Source organism: Oryzias latipes, chromosome 4, assembly GCF_002234675.1.
Source record: "Oryzias latipes chromosome 4, ASM223467v1".
Classification (NCBI taxonomy): domain Eukaryota; kingdom Metazoa; phylum Chordata; class Actinopteri; order Beloniformes; family Adrianichthyidae; genus Oryzias; species Oryzias latipes.
In genome coordinates this window covers 30460494-30475102 of record NC_019862.2, presented here as the reverse complement: position 1 = coordinate 30475102, position 14609 = coordinate 30460494, and the positions used below count along the sequence as shown (strand labels likewise).

Here is a 14609-nt window from a genome sequence, read left to right as displayed (position 1 = left end):
ACAGTACAGATACAGCAATATTGGAGCGTATTTTCTACGTCACAGATGTAATCTTTTTCAGGCATTTTTCGTCTGCTCCTGCTTCCCAACAATTTGAATACAGAAATCCCCATAAATGTAATTTTAATCTCATTTTTTCTTAATATAATGTCCTCTAGCATCAGAAAAATGCATTAAAATCACCCAAAACACCATTTTCATCAGAGTGGGTCTTTAAGGACTGAACAGGCAGAACCGTAGAGGATTTCTAATCCACAGTTTAGCCTAAATGATGATCGGAAGTTCCAGCTGCTACATGCAAAAACTGTTTTTGAAAATAAAGGCTGTAATGTTAACTTATAGCAATGTAAACAGTCTTTATTCATTCATTCGGCTTATTGTTTTTACCAACGTTGTTTCCACAGAATGAAGACTCTTCTACTCATGAGAAACTGGACTTCAAACTGCACTTTACCTGCACCTCCTACCTAATCACTACTCCTTGTTACAGGTCATTGATTTTACTGTTCAAATCCCTCAAAGCACAGCAATGAAAACATACTAGAATTGTATATTTATTGGGGATGTTTGGAATAAAACCTGCACTAAATTAGAGAGAGAAATGAAATGTAAAAAGTTTTAAGTTTTTTTTTTTATTATTTAATATAAAGAGAAGAAAAATCCGGAAATGTGAAGCTTTTTTGCATAAAAATCTATTTTTTTGTGTGCGTTCAGTGATGCTTTTGCAAAGCTGCTGGAGTCGGGGGACCTGAAGAGCAGCTCCATCCGACTGGAGGGAATCAACATGCCCTTCCATCATCTACTGGCCAGGATCTGCTTCCACCACCACTTTTCTGGTACAACATCTCGCTATAGTCCTCCAGTATTAAAGTAGACTGCTGCCAAAGATGGACTCTTGTCTGTTCGCCTCAGTTGTGGAGAGGATCGACTCCTGCGCCTCCATGTACAGCAGGTCTATCCAGGGTCACCATGTCTGTCTGCTGGTCAAAACTGTGAGTCTGGGCGGATCTTTTTGGAGACTAATGCAGTCAATAATTATAAAAAACTGCTTACTTGACACTTTGCTTTCACCTCCACAGTCTGGTCAGACGGTCTCCATCGACGCAAAATGCGATGAGCCGACGCTGCTTGGGAATGTGCTGGACGAGATCAAGCAAACCTTCTCTCTGTGCTGATTGTGTCTGCCGGCCCCACAGCGCCCCCGACTCCGCCAACGCCACCCTTTCTCTCCCTGCAACACAATCCAAAAAAACACTGCTGCTGGCGCGTCCAGCATCATCCTATTTATTTCCAGTCCTGAGATTTCCAATACTGCTGTCCTCTTTGTGTTGTTCCTCCTCTGAACTCCCTTCTGGCCTCACTGTCGTCCGGCCTTTTTTATTTTTTTTTATTTTCCGCATTTCCCGCATCACCGTAACCCCCTTTACTCTATCGGCTTTTTCTTTTTTTTTACTCTGTTTCTCTCATGTAGTTTAATTTTACGTTGTGAACTGGACTTTTGCTGTTGATGGTTGAATCGTATTGTTTTACGTTTTCATGTTTTGGTTTCTTGTCTGAAGCCTGCCTGCGCCTTCATCTCTGTACCTTGTTTTGTTCTGATTACTAAAGGATCAGTGCTGCTTGTGGAAAATAAACGATGGTAGTCGCTCTGTTTTAGACCGGATTGGAGCTGAATTAAAAACAAAAACCTGTTTGCCCCAAAGTGCTCACCTATTTACTGGCCTGATGCCTGGAGAAGATCAGACTCTGGGCATTTGCATTGACTGAAGAGGATGAACGGATGCAGTTTGATGGTTTTTAGCGGGCTGTTGCTCTGCTCTCCTTTTGGCAGCGTTCAGGGCAGAGTCCTTGTTGGTTCGGGGGTTTTGATCTGTGCCTTAGTCCGTTGAGTCTGACCTGCTCCAGCATGATTGATGTAATGTAGAGCTTGACTTCTCTCCTGAACATATCTGCTTCCTGATCTAATCATGTGGACCTTTCAAGACTTGAAACGCATCATTCCTTCCATCAATAAAGGACAGGAATGTTCCACCAAAAAACAACTATTCTTCAGCCCATTTGTGTTGCCGATATTAGTTAAATGCTGTGGTGCAGGAGGTTGTCGTCCAGTTGTGACTTCTCAAAGAAAAAGGTCTGTTTGTGTCTAGTTGGACTAAACGAGCCTCCAACTGCTCCATCTTTCAGTTAATCTTTGAATGAAAAATCTCTGAATTCTGCTTTGTTCTCCTTGAGTTACCAGATTCCACCAAAACCCTTCTGAGTTATTTTTTTTTCTTTTTAATTTCCTTTCACTAGAAACACTGCATCGTCTCTGGCATCCATGTCTCCTAGCATGAACTTTTCCCCGAAGCATCACGGCTCTTCTACTTTGTAATGAAGTCTCTTCATCTTTGTCCATCTGCTCTTGTAGATAACCGTGGTAACGACGTCTGTGACCAGAAGACTGGGTTAGACATTCCATTAGAGCTTCGGTCGGGTAGTGAGGTGCAAAAACGGAGGCAACCAGTTGTGTTTCAGGAACATCCGTAGATAATACGTTGGAAAAATCCCAGCAAGGACTGACCTGATCGTGCATTTTCCTTATTGATCATTGTGTGCATATTTTTAGATTAAAATGTGTATATTGCATGATTAGGAATGTACACTTTTTATTTCCCTGTTTGTTCATGTTTACACAAACAGAAACAAGTCATTCCATACTGTCCTTTTTTTCTTTACTTTTATTAAATTAAGTTTACTTGATCTTTCTCTTTTTGATCATATTGTGTTTTTATCAATTATAAGTTCTGGCTATTAAAGTTATGTAATTGAATGTTTTACATTACTGAGCACAGGGAAAAGAAAGGGCTTCTGTTTGGTGTCATTACTCCCACGGGTGTGGGGCTAAAAAAGTGATGTTGAATAGAGGAGGTCACATGAAGAAGCGTACTGAGAAACATCCCAAAACTCTGAAGTTTCGTTGTAGTTGCGTATTTCACAAAGTCGGGCTTGTAACATTGAATTATACTCTTAAAAGGACAGATATGCAGTGGTCATGTCTTTTTTTTCTCCATGTTCAGCTACAAAGTTCACAATGTACAATGCCATGATTGAAAAGGGGACAGCATAAAACACTCCTTTTAAAGAAAGTCCACTGAAAATTGGAAATAAAGACTGTATGAAGCTGCTGTAGTCTTTAATTTTTTTTGTAAAAACAAAAGGATAGATATTCGTCTTGCATGTTCATTATCTACATTACATACTTTAAGGATGAAATTGGAAGGAGGTTTTATTGTTATAATGCTGAAATATCGCACATTTATTGTGATTTACAGCTGCTGTCAGATGATATGAACTCCATTACCCAGAAGACATCTGAACTGTATAAGTAATCGACACTTCTGGTGACTGACAGCGAGCAGCTGTGTCGAGAAACGTTTAGAATTTATGCGCACTTAGTCTTTCCTTATTTGTTTAGATTAGCACAACTTTATCTAAATGACTTTTATAACTTTGAAACGCAAATGAGGATCCGCGCTAGCATTGGGCTGCATTTGTAGCAGGCTAACTATATTCAATTTGTTTCCGGTTTGGACTTTCAAAATAAAGCCTTGTCAACAGATGTAGGCCAATATTTTTGTTTCACGATTTATTAAAAATTTTTTATTATAATTAACGGAAAAATGGAAATATTAAAAACGATCGGAAATTTTATTTAACTATATTATCATTTGAAATGAAATGTAAATAAACAACGGAAAACAACACTCCTTTAATGAAAAAGAGTTTAAGGTATCCAAACAAGGCAACAGGCACACTATATTAAAGGCTGTTTTCATGATCTAAAAAATGCGGACATACTAATATGCCCATTTACATAGATATTGAAAATATTATGGAAACTTTATGTAATAAAAAACGATCTAAGACTAAAACGAGTTGTATTTTGAAAGTTTGAAACCAGAAGTGAGGCTCAGACTCCTGCCTCTGACAGGAACTCGGGAGGTTTCGATGATCGGCACAAACTGTGTTCTACGTGATTGTTCGGACCAGCGCTGCCCAAATAAAGTCCAGTCGATGCGACCCGAGGTCCCGTTTTCAGGGCGAACCCGCGGAAACGACCTCCAGTGCGTTCTTAAGCGAGGGACTTCATGTTTTTTTTTCAACGAGTAGCTGATATTTACCGACCTAGCTTTGTCCTTCGCAGTCACAGCTGTATTGGATCGCCGTCACATAATACTAAACGTTGTGGAGTATGGCTCAGCATGGACAAAATGTAGCCAGCTCTCAAAAAGCACTCATGCTGGAGATGAAAAATCTCCAAGAGGAGCCGGTGGAAGGATTCAAGATAACTTTGGTGGACGAGTCGGACTTGTACAACTGGGAAGTGGCGATATTTGGACCCCCAAACACGCACTACGAGGGCGGTTATTTTAAGGTAACAAGCTTGCTAATGTTAGCTAGCAGTGCATCTTTTGTTCTTCCGCTGGTTAATTTGGTCAACATTTAAGCAGCCTCGCGCTTAAACTTTAAATCTTCTGTTCATCTCTTTTCCTCATAAACAACTAAAGGTTAATAAAAATCCGGATAATCGGTGGTGGTTCCCCTTTTTGACCTCGTTGAGATGAACTCTTTATTTAAATAAAGTTTTTTTTAACATTAAAACTTTATTTAAACTCATCTATCTAAACAGCAGAAGCTTGTTTTCGGGGGTTTATATTTGATCTATTAATGTTAAAAGATAAAGCTTTGATCTCATTACCTGCTTCTTATTATTTTAATTTTTGACATAAACAATACAGAGCTTGTTATTATCACTGGGCTTAAGCTGAGTTTGAATAAAAATGTGTTTTAAAGGTTAAAATGAAGCTTCCTGAAGAAAAACAAATAACATCAACCAGCTAAATAAATCAGGTTATGTACTTTAAAATTGAAAATCCAAAAACTATAAATTCTTAAATCTTCACTAACGCACAGCAGAATTGCTTTGAAAGGTATTTGTTTGTTTGTTTTCTGACTAATTTTGAGCTATTTAGGTTTTTTTTTTTTTAGTTCACTTCCTCCCTGAGGGTACAGAAGTGTTTGTTTCACAGGAACAGTTCCTGTTTTAACAGTCATAATTCATACAAAAAGAGCCACTATTTTCACTTTAGTTTGCCACTGACCTGATTCTTAACATCTTTTGGTGATTTAAACAAGCCTCTGCCTGTGAACGCCTCGGCGTTTTTGCTTTTTAATCCCAGAAACTACGGCGTCTGACTCACTTTCGAAGCTGCACACCTCCACTGTGAGACACAATACCTTTGCATTTGTTGCCATGGGTGACTGTATACTGTTTGTTCCAGTTAGTTGAGACTCTGAGCATCAGCTCTAAATGTTGCATAACACGATGAAGAGTTGTGTGATTTGAGTCACTTTGATGGACACAGGCCAGTGTTATTGACCCAAATCTGGTAATCCCATAAATATTTCAAGTTACTGCCTCCACAAGAAGATTGTTATTTTTTATCTTATCAAATACTTCATAAGATCTGAATGTCAGTAAAGTCTAGGATAGCTTCCTGTTCCATAAACTTAATGGCCACTTATTTCTGTTCGTCTTTTATTGTCACAATGCGTCTTTAACTTTTAGATTTTCTCATGTACGGCATAGGCGGCGATGCTTCGTTTGCCTTTGAAGCCTCACAGGCAGAACAGGCCCGTTTGGGCCCCGGTTCAGCCTCTGTGGATGCTGTTCAGTGCGTCAGCGTGTCAGATTCCTTTGTTGGGGCAGGAATGCACATCACAGCGTGCTTGTGACGTGGTTTCCATCCAACCCGTTTGAACGGAAAGCTGGGGAAACTGCTTCAGCCGGGTTAGCCCAACGGCCGTGGAAACGTGCAGGAAACTTGGCAGATGCTGCCGTCTGAAGACGTTTGAATGATTAAGGGAGAAAAATATATTTCATGAGACCTATGAATCGCAGTTAGCTGACTGTACATCACCTGGACACGGTCTGGTAGGTTTTTTAATGTTAGGTCCAGGAACGACCCCAAAAATGTCACGTTTCAATTAGGGCTGCACGATATGAGGAAAACTCGCGATATGCGATATTGGTGATTAATATTGCGATAACAATATAATTTGCGGTATATAAACAAATATCAAACCAACCAAAAACATAATTTCCATTTCAATGCAACAGTATAAAAATTATACTCCAAATGACCCTCGTCGACATAGGAGGCAAACATCAAACATAAAAGGGCTCATCTGATTGATCAACAACGTAAACGGGTCCTTCCGATTGGTTAAATGCATAAAGGGATTTATTTCATTTATTCAATATTTCAAGCTGCCATGAGATTGTTTTAGCACATTTAACCCTTGTGCTATCTTAGATGACCCCCCCCCCCCCCCCTTACAGTGACGTGTTCTCCCTACCATGACAAAGGTGGATAAAGGTGGAAAGATTTCATGTAATCCATGGACATCAGTGAAGATCACAAATCATTGAAGAAAAAAGGTTCAGAGCACTGTCTAGTGGGTCTAGATGACCCAACTCCCAATGGCAAAGTGCCTAGGATAGCACAAGGGTCAAGGTAACCATTTATTGCGATTTTCGCCGTCTTTTGCGGTATGCGTATTGCACAGCTTGATGTCGCGATAACGATAAATTTGCGGTATATTGTGCAGGCCTAGTTTCAATCAAATTTTGGGATAAAGCCATTATTTTGTCCTAAAAATTTAGTTGTAGCTTTTTGGGGTGTTTTTGCTTTTAATTCAGTATTTATTTATCAGTTTGTAAGGTTCTTGTTCAGAATGAACAGAATAAAAGGCCAGAATGGACCACATCCTTGCTGTCTCCTGATCTACAGCTTTCCTGTGCAGAACCCTGAACTCCAGTTGAACACGTCATGAATGTTGCTTCTTCAGGCCCAGTAAAGCGGCTCAGTTGATGTGTTAAGGGTGGATTATGAGTTTCTTTCAGAGAAAGGAGGCAGCATTTTGCGTTCCACATTTTTTTTTAATTTTTTTTTTAGATGAACGTCGATTCTCTCTGAGAAAAATGATTTTTTTTTTTAAAGGAAGGAGCACAAGTAGATGTGCTTTAACAGAGGCTATACGTCAACTAAATGGAGTAATCTCCTCTGGACAGATGAGGTTTCTCTCAGCTTAGGACTTGCAGGGACTTGCAGTCTTTTAGTTTGGGACTCGGCACTCCCGGCGCTTTTTAGCTTTTGACATCCAGTCAACAGATGCTCTTTTCTGTTGAGCACTTGTGTGGCTTCCTTTCAGTGCTAGCCTGCAGTGATGGTGGTGTTGAGACGGAAAGAGCTGAACAGGGCTCGGTTTAGCTGGGGGGGGGGGCATGTTACTCCCCTCTAGCTGTGGAACAGAAACAAGAGTCAAGGGAAAGAAGAAAAAGCCCCATGCAGAAACAGGAAAGTCAAGAGCCCTTCCTCGTCTGTGCTCACGCCGGCCCAGGCAGGGCTGCCTTTCTTCTCCTGCCTGGGCCGGCGTGGCGTCACACCCCAGGAACACGGCTCTCGGCGCCGTCTGTGTGAAACCTTGGCGTGACGGCGTTCTAATCACTGTGACACTCAGCCTCACTCTTTGGTCTTCTGCTGGTCCGGCTCGTGGAGCTGATAGCTGGAGGCGGGAGGCTCGTTTTATCATCTCTGGTGTGCGTGCTTTGCTCGTCCGTGACGTAAGCCCAGGAATTCTCCCAAGGTTCTTCAGGAAAGCCGCTGGTTGGACCTGTGTGACCAGAGTCATGTCAGGAGCAGAACAGGATGGCTCGTTCCTTTTCAGGGCCTTTTCTCTGACCTGGTTTGTTTCGTCTCGCTGTCGTCGTGCGCAGGGCGGGCGTGTTCCCTCTCAGTCCTATTCTGTGTGGAAGGAATTTTTTTAGGTCACCGTCCAAGAAAGATTTTCAAGGAATGAGGAAGCTGAACTGGTGTTCTGTGTTATCCGAAAGGCATTTTGGTTTCACCTGGCTGTCCTCATGCGTGCGGCTCACACGTTCAGAGTGAGAATATTGATTTGCAGAATCAATGGTCAGAAATGACGAATATAATCTGGTGCGCTTTATATTCCGTATCACTGGAACTGGATGTCTGGTACAGTTTAATGCAATGGACATGTTTGAAGAACAGGAACACAAACACGGTATATTGTTTTACAATTTTGATCTGTATTAAAACTAAATCAAAACTAGATTTCCCTGCCTTTTTTTAGAGGAACTGCATCCTATGCAGTGGCCCACAACTCGGAGGGGAATTTCTAATAAACTCCTGCCGCTCTGCAGAAACTGTCCTAGAAAACGACACGGTTTTTGGATTATCAGGCTTTGAAAATAGATCAGAAAAATGATGGGAGTGGGACCTTTAAGGAGTTTGCAGACAAATACGACAATCTAACATGTTTTAAGGAGCTTGATGAGTTTAAGCGCTCTCCATTTATGTTGGTTTCAATCAGGCCCTGATTTAGCCAGCCCCACAGTGGGGTGGAGGAAGAATATCAAGGGGGCGAGTCTGGACGCACTGAGAGTTTGGGGTGGAGTGTCCCTCCAAGGCCGTAATGTGCTTAGAAAAACCACGTTCTCATCATATCAGTTCATCTATGGCTTTTAGATTTTGGCTAAAAGCGACAACCCTAATGAAAGACCACTGGGAACACCTTGAAAAGTGATTGAAAGATGATCAGAGTGGTTCTTTAGAACGAGCCCTGAGGTCCGGGTCGTCGCCGCCGTGGTGGCGGCAGCGTGCGCCTTACATCTTGCATTATTGCAAAGAAGAGGCGGATGAAGTAGAAGACGTCAAAACTAGTGTAAATTCATATAATCAGATTCACAGATGAGGATGATGAGATCTCTTCAACCTCTTCGGCGGATGTGGGATCAGGTCTTCGTTGGCATAAATGCTCCAGTTAGCAATAGAAAAAGAAGAAGAACCCCTCCCTGCTGGTCCAGTGTGAACACCAGGGGCCAGACACAGGGCTCAACCAGGACTGGGTCGTGGGGGCAGCAGTCTAAGAAGAGATGCCCAGACTTCCCTCTCCCCACCACTTCCTCCAGTTCCTCTGGGGGGGGCCCTGAGGCATTCCCGGGCCAGCTGAGAGACGTAGTCTCTCCAGCGTATACTGGGTCTTCCCCGGGGCCCCTGCCCAGTGGGACAAGCCCGGAACACCTCCCCAGGGAGGCATCCGGGCCAAATGCCCGGGCCACCTCAACTTGCTCCTCTGATGATTATAGAGATTGATCTTCTTTAATCTTTTATTTTTTAGCATGACACATACAGACTTTTTTTCTTCTTGAAACCACTCATCCAAGTGGTGGAGCGTTTCAAGACGGAAGATATTAGGACATCACTACTTTAGGACATCCCTACTTTAGGACACCCCTACTGTCTGTCTTTCAAAGCTTCTTTAAATGTTGAAGTTAAAACTGGGGTCAACGGTTCTGGAAGAATATGTTCTTTACGGATCCCTCCTCCTTCAACTTTTTATTCTCATGCAGATGCTTCTCCACAACAAAGATCAGCTGCTGTTCTCACATGTGCTGAAATCCTGGTCTTCTAAGGGATCAGCTGGTCTCCGTGTCATCAGCCTGTGCTCTTCTACGCCGATCGTTGCGGTAGAGAGGGTGGAGGAAGTCGGTCTGTGCGCCGTTAGAATAATGTTTTGACTGGTGTCTCCATACCACCAGCTCTTTTTAGCCCGAGCTCTCCCATCCTCCACACATATTACATTTCCCCGGCTGCGGTGTCCTCGGAAAGGTTCGTCCTGACTTCACAGCCGCTATTTATAGCCTATTTTTTTATCGCTATTAGAGCCGATCAGCATTATGGTAGAGATTCATTCGGCAGCTGCTGCTAAACTAGAACAACAAGCGTTCAGCGTGTGGCCTGTCTGCTGCTGAGACGTCTGGGTTGTCTTTGCGTTTTATGACCAAGAATACCATGGTCTGAGCCAATACTGGATTCCGATTGGCTGCAGGGTGTTCATTAAGTGAGCGGTGATTGACACCTAAAAAAGTAGTTCCAGTCAAATGCTGGATTTTTCTATATTGTTGCTATTTAAATAAAATAACAAGTTTAGAGTACTAATAATTGATAAATATTCTGTCTTCAAGGGAAAATCAGGATAATGCCCCTAGAGGTGTCCATCACTAATGAATGGATGTTTTTCTCAAAAGCAAGCGCTCACGCCTCAACAGTGGCTTTAATCTCTGATGATGGAGACCTTGTTGGGCATCATCCCTTAATCCACACCAAAAAAAACCACCATCAAATCCACGACAATCCAAACAAACCCAACAGGAAGTGCTTCGGATGTAAACAAACGTCCTACCTGGTGTTCAGCATTCGTCCTCTTTCTCTTTCAGGCTCGGATCAAATTTCCCGTCGACTATCCTTACTCCCCTCCTGCTTTCCGCTTCCTCACCAAAATGTGGCACCCCAACATCTACGAGGTAACCACGAAGTTAGCGTGTTACACGGATCTGCGTGTCTGCATTTGTCCAGCCGTCGTCTCTGAGCGCTGTGACCATTTCGTACTCTCAGAACGGAGACGTGTGCATCTCCATCCTGCATCCGCCCGTGGACGACCCGCAGAGCGGAGAACTGCCCTCAGAGAGGTGGAACCCCACGCAGAACGTCAGGTGAGGAGCAGAGCGTGGAAAATCTGAGCAAACCTTCGTCGACCAGGGATCCGTTTTCAAGGCACATGAAAGATCAGCTTCACCAACATTCCTATAATAACCCAGATGATTGTGGGATTGAAAAGACTGGAACTTTCTGTTCATTCATGCAGCATCTGCTTGTTCAATTTTAGCAGGAAATCAGGTTTAAAAAATGAAACCCAGCTACCCGAAGCAGAAAAGTGCTTTATTTGAAATAAATTTAAAAACACTGCATCAATGCATTTATTTTATTTACAATTTCAGTTTTATTCATGTGTCAGTAAACATCTGTGAAGAGTTTTTAATCATTTGATTTGTACTTGTTTTGAAGCACTTTGTGTTGCTGCTGTAGGGAAAGTGCTTTATAGATAAATTTTGAATTTAAATTGAGAAAATAGAATTGATGATCTTAAAATATAACTGCATTAATTAAAAACCCAAATAAAGGAACAGATTCCCTCTGTCCTTTTAATAAATGGTTTTTTATTTTATGAAAACCAAGCTTCCCGTCGTTTTCAGCACATTCTTTGTTTAGCTGTGAATCCCCCGGTAAGCCCCAGTAAATTGGTTTAGATAATGTGCGCCGGTGTTGGGGGGTGTCGTCTCTAATGACGAGCCTCCAGGGGTAAAATCCAATGTTGACGTGATACAAAGAGACTTGGACTCCCTTTTTGTGTGGGAGACACCCCGCCCCCACTATCTCTTCTTCCCTTTTGTCTCCTTTCTTACCTCCATCTTTGTGTCTTTTATCCTCTTCTTCAGTGTGTTTTTGTTTTTTCGTCCTTGTCATTTTCCCTCCTCTGTCGGTTCTTCTCCCCCCCCCCCCCCCCCCACCAGGACGATCCTGCTGAGCGTCATCTCCCTCCTGAACGAGCCCAATACCTTTTCTCCGGCCAACGTGGACGCGTCCGTCATGTACCGCAAGTGGAGGGACAGCAAGGGCAAGGACAGAGAGTACATCGAGATAATCAGGTACCAACCAGGGGGGGGGGGGGGGGCGATGCTCAACACGAGAGCGTTCATCTGTGTGTGTCGTGGTCCAGAGGATGTTTCTGCAGAAAAGCTGTAAGAAAGTCTTCAGGCATGAAGTTGTTGGCGCCTTAAAATTAAATCACTAACCGTAAAAGAGTAAAGGTTTCAGACCAGAATCTTTTCACTGTCCGTCTTCCCCTCTAGTGATGACATCACTGCGTGCGAAAACATTAAAAAAAATTAGGTGGGGCTGAAAATGTACTTTTTTTTTCAAAATCCACTGACAAAAGCAAACCCCACACGTCAGGGATATCCAAATGCACTTTGAAAGCTATTATGGGATGGACCTACAGCAAAGTGTGAAATTTGACTACATACAATCACCACCAAAGTTTGGTGCTTTGGGAAGGGGCCACCAACTTGAATTTTCCAAAAACCGCAGATTAAATGTCATCCTAGGGATTATTTTTCTATTTATCCCTTCCTATAATAATCATAATAATCATTGGGAAACTTGATTAAAAAACAAAAGGATTTTGAACGGCGTTAGTGTGGCGAGCTCACAGAAGGGGCGTCTCCCTGTGGCTCAAACATTCGGGAAAATTGAATCCTAGAATCGCTGGGTCAAGCTGGAAGAAACGATATAACACACAACAGGAACGGGCGGTTGGCGTCTGTGGACCATCCAAGGCTTCTTGCTGTTTTATTTAATCTTTTTTTTAACATTTATGTGGTTCTTATTTGGCTTTGAGAAGTCGATTTGTGAAATTAAATATTTTGAAATTCAGAGAAGCTAAATTTCAACTTTATTTCCAAATTGTCCAGATTAACGGTTTAAAATCGGATTGTTATTGCAATCAGTTCGTGCGCACGAGTCACCTGACCACCTGCTTAGACGTGGCGTCCGACATTCTCGCGGGCGGCGACACAAACGTCTCTCTCTTTTTGTGTGTTTGCGTGACAGGAAACAGGTTCAGGCCACCAAAGCCGAGGCGGAGCGGGACGGCGTCAAAGTCCCCGTGACCCTGGACGAGTACTGCGTCCGCACCCGGGTCACCACCACGGACGACGGATCCAACCTTTTATACGACGACTACTACGACGACGAGGAGCTGGAGGAGGACGACGAGGACGAGAACGAGGACTTCTGCTACGACGAGGACGACTCCGGCACTGAGGACTCCTGACCGACCTTTCCTGAGCGGTCGGCCCCCCCCCCCACGATCCCTAACCGGTTTTTGTTACCAAGGCTCCCTACACTCTTTTGGACTGAACTCTAACCCCGCCCCCTTCTTCTTGAGTCCTCGCTGAGCACGCCCCCCCCAGTCTGAGGCACTGAAAGGAGGAAGGGCTTTAGTTTCCACGTGTTCCTTCGTTTGTTTCGTCTTTGTAGAGGTTCCAGACAGCAGGACGAGCTGAAGTTTGAGCTTTCCTTCTGTTCCTGTTCTCATCTGCACTGTTACCCCATAGTTGGATCTTCTACCCCCCCACCGCCCCCGTCTACATGTCCCGGGCGGAGCAGCGGTCACTCCTGAACGTGCTCAGCAGTCAGGAATGTAACATCTCAGATCGCTGTGAAACCACGCCAGAGGGTTGCAAAGTTGAAATTGAATTTCCTTCGGATGCTCCGTCATCGCCATCGCTACGCGTGATGTCACACCTCTGACCTTTAAAGCTGCAGGGCTTACGCTGCTCAGCACCAACTGTTCTCACGGCGCTGCTCTCACTCCTTTGTGCCTTCCTTTATTTTATGTTTTCTGAAGCGGTCCACCGGATCGGAGAGGTTTGGTCCGCCGAGGTGGCAGAGGGCGACGTTCAGGCAGCAGCAGCACCTGTCGGCAGGTGGAGGGAGGGACCACGCGTCCCCCCGTTTGCCGCCTTCATCCTTTAAGCGTGTCAGGTCGGTCGCGATGCGCCGAGAAACTCCTGCTCCGATACCGACAGGACATCAGCGTACTGTTCTAAAATATCTATGCAGTCAGTGTCCGCCGAAGACGCTTTAAAGGTGGCGGTAAAGAGGAGGAGTCTTGTCTGATCAATCATGTGGTTGTGGTTCTCTCCTGAAGAGCTCGCCCCCTTCTGGCCGCTGCGTGTAGAAGCGTTTTCTTTTCTTTGCAACCTGAGAGCGGGAGGATGTTGGGGCACCTCCACCGGGGAACTCGATCCGGTCGCAGCGAGTGACTCAGAAGTATGGAGGAGGGCGCCCTGCTTTGGCTGGGAGGAGTTCTCCTCACCGTTCTTCTGAACGCCACGCTGACCTTGCGTCTGCTGCGTTCACGGATCATCGGAAAGAAAAGCCGAAATGCAGCCTGGGAATCTTGGACTGAAAGGAGCTCGTGGTTTCCAAAAGTCCACCACGGTTTTGTGGTTTTAGATCTTTGAGGTTGAAGCTTATTAAATGATGTTTTTTTTGGTTTTATTTTGAAAGCGGCTGCATTGTGGCGAGGTCAAAGCTGACTTTAGTCGTCTCCGCGTTTTGGTGTGAACTGCTTTGCTGCTTTTGTTCAGCTGCTTCACAAAGAACCAAACGGACAGAGCACACGGACTGGGAAGAACGTCGGCTGGCGTTCTACGTGCTCCATCACTCATCTGGTCTTTGAATGCCCCCCCCACACACACACACACACACACACATGCTTTTATGTTGGTTTGACCTCCTCTCTGAAGGTCGTTTGATTGTCCTACCTTGTTCCTGTCGGCAAGATCACTGATCCGTGCAGAAAGACCCAGCAGGTCCAAAATCCTCAGGAAAAAACAAAACGACTAAGAAATTCTTTCCCGGCCGAGTCGAACCGGTCCTGAGGAGAAACGGCTTCAAAGGACTGTTTACAAGCTCTACCTTGATATGCACATGTGGATACTTTGACTATCACGTATTTGTTCTTTTCTTTGTATTTCCTTTTTTTTCTTATGGTTTGTAAATCTATTTAAATCTGAATAAAGCTCTTTATTAAGTACAGGCTGACGCTCTGGTTCTGGTTCTGTGTGTGTGTGG

At 43.9% G+C, this 14609-nt stretch overlaps 2 protein-coding genes and 1 long non-coding RNA gene across 5 annotated transcripts in view; 2 read left to right on the top strand and 1 right to left on the bottom strand.

Annotated features, from left to right (window-relative positions):
• ap3d1 (adaptor related protein complex 3 delta 1 subunit) overlaps positions 1-3167 on the top strand; it is a 32592-nt gene extending 29425 nt beyond the window's left edge. For both annotated transcript variants that reach the window (XM_020702731.2, XM_011474527.3), the window contains 4 exons: positions 405-490; positions 715-836; positions 913-992; positions 1080-3167. In XM_020702731.2, the coding sequence (XP_020558390.1) occupies positions 405-490; positions 715-836; positions 913-992; positions 1080-1175 (384 nt within the window). In that variant the 3' untranslated portion in view covers positions 1176-3167. The remainder of the gene's footprint in view (positions 1-404; positions 491-714; positions 837-912; positions 993-1079) is intronic.
• Positions 3168-3951: 784 nt separating this feature from the next.
• On the top strand, positions 3952-14576 carry LOC101158187 (ubiquitin-conjugating enzyme E2 R2-like). 2 transcript variants are annotated; one of them, XM_023954569.1, is made up of 5 exons: positions 3957-4417; positions 10346-10432; positions 10524-10621; positions 11480-11614; positions 12579-14576. In XM_023954569.1, exons 1-5 carry the CDS (start codon positions 4235-4237, stop codon positions 12799-12801), a joined length of 726 nt encoding a protein of 241 aa, XP_023810337.1. In that variant the 5' UTR covers positions 3957-4234; the 3' UTR covers positions 12802-14576. The 2 variants fall into 2 exon arrangements, with proteins under 2 accessions (XP_023810336.1, XP_023810337.1); XM_023954568.1 differs by having other exon boundaries at positions 3952-4417; positions 10346-10621.
• Positions 6581-10346, bottom strand: LOC105354017. The gene is made up of 4 exons (XR_908715.3): positions 9516-10346; positions 7789-7850; positions 7573-7719; positions 6581-7347 (listed from the first exon to the last, which is right to left on the bottom strand). It is a non-coding gene; the product is annotated as an uncharacterized LOC105354017 (long non-coding RNA).
• Positions 14577-14609: the final 33 nt, after the last annotated feature.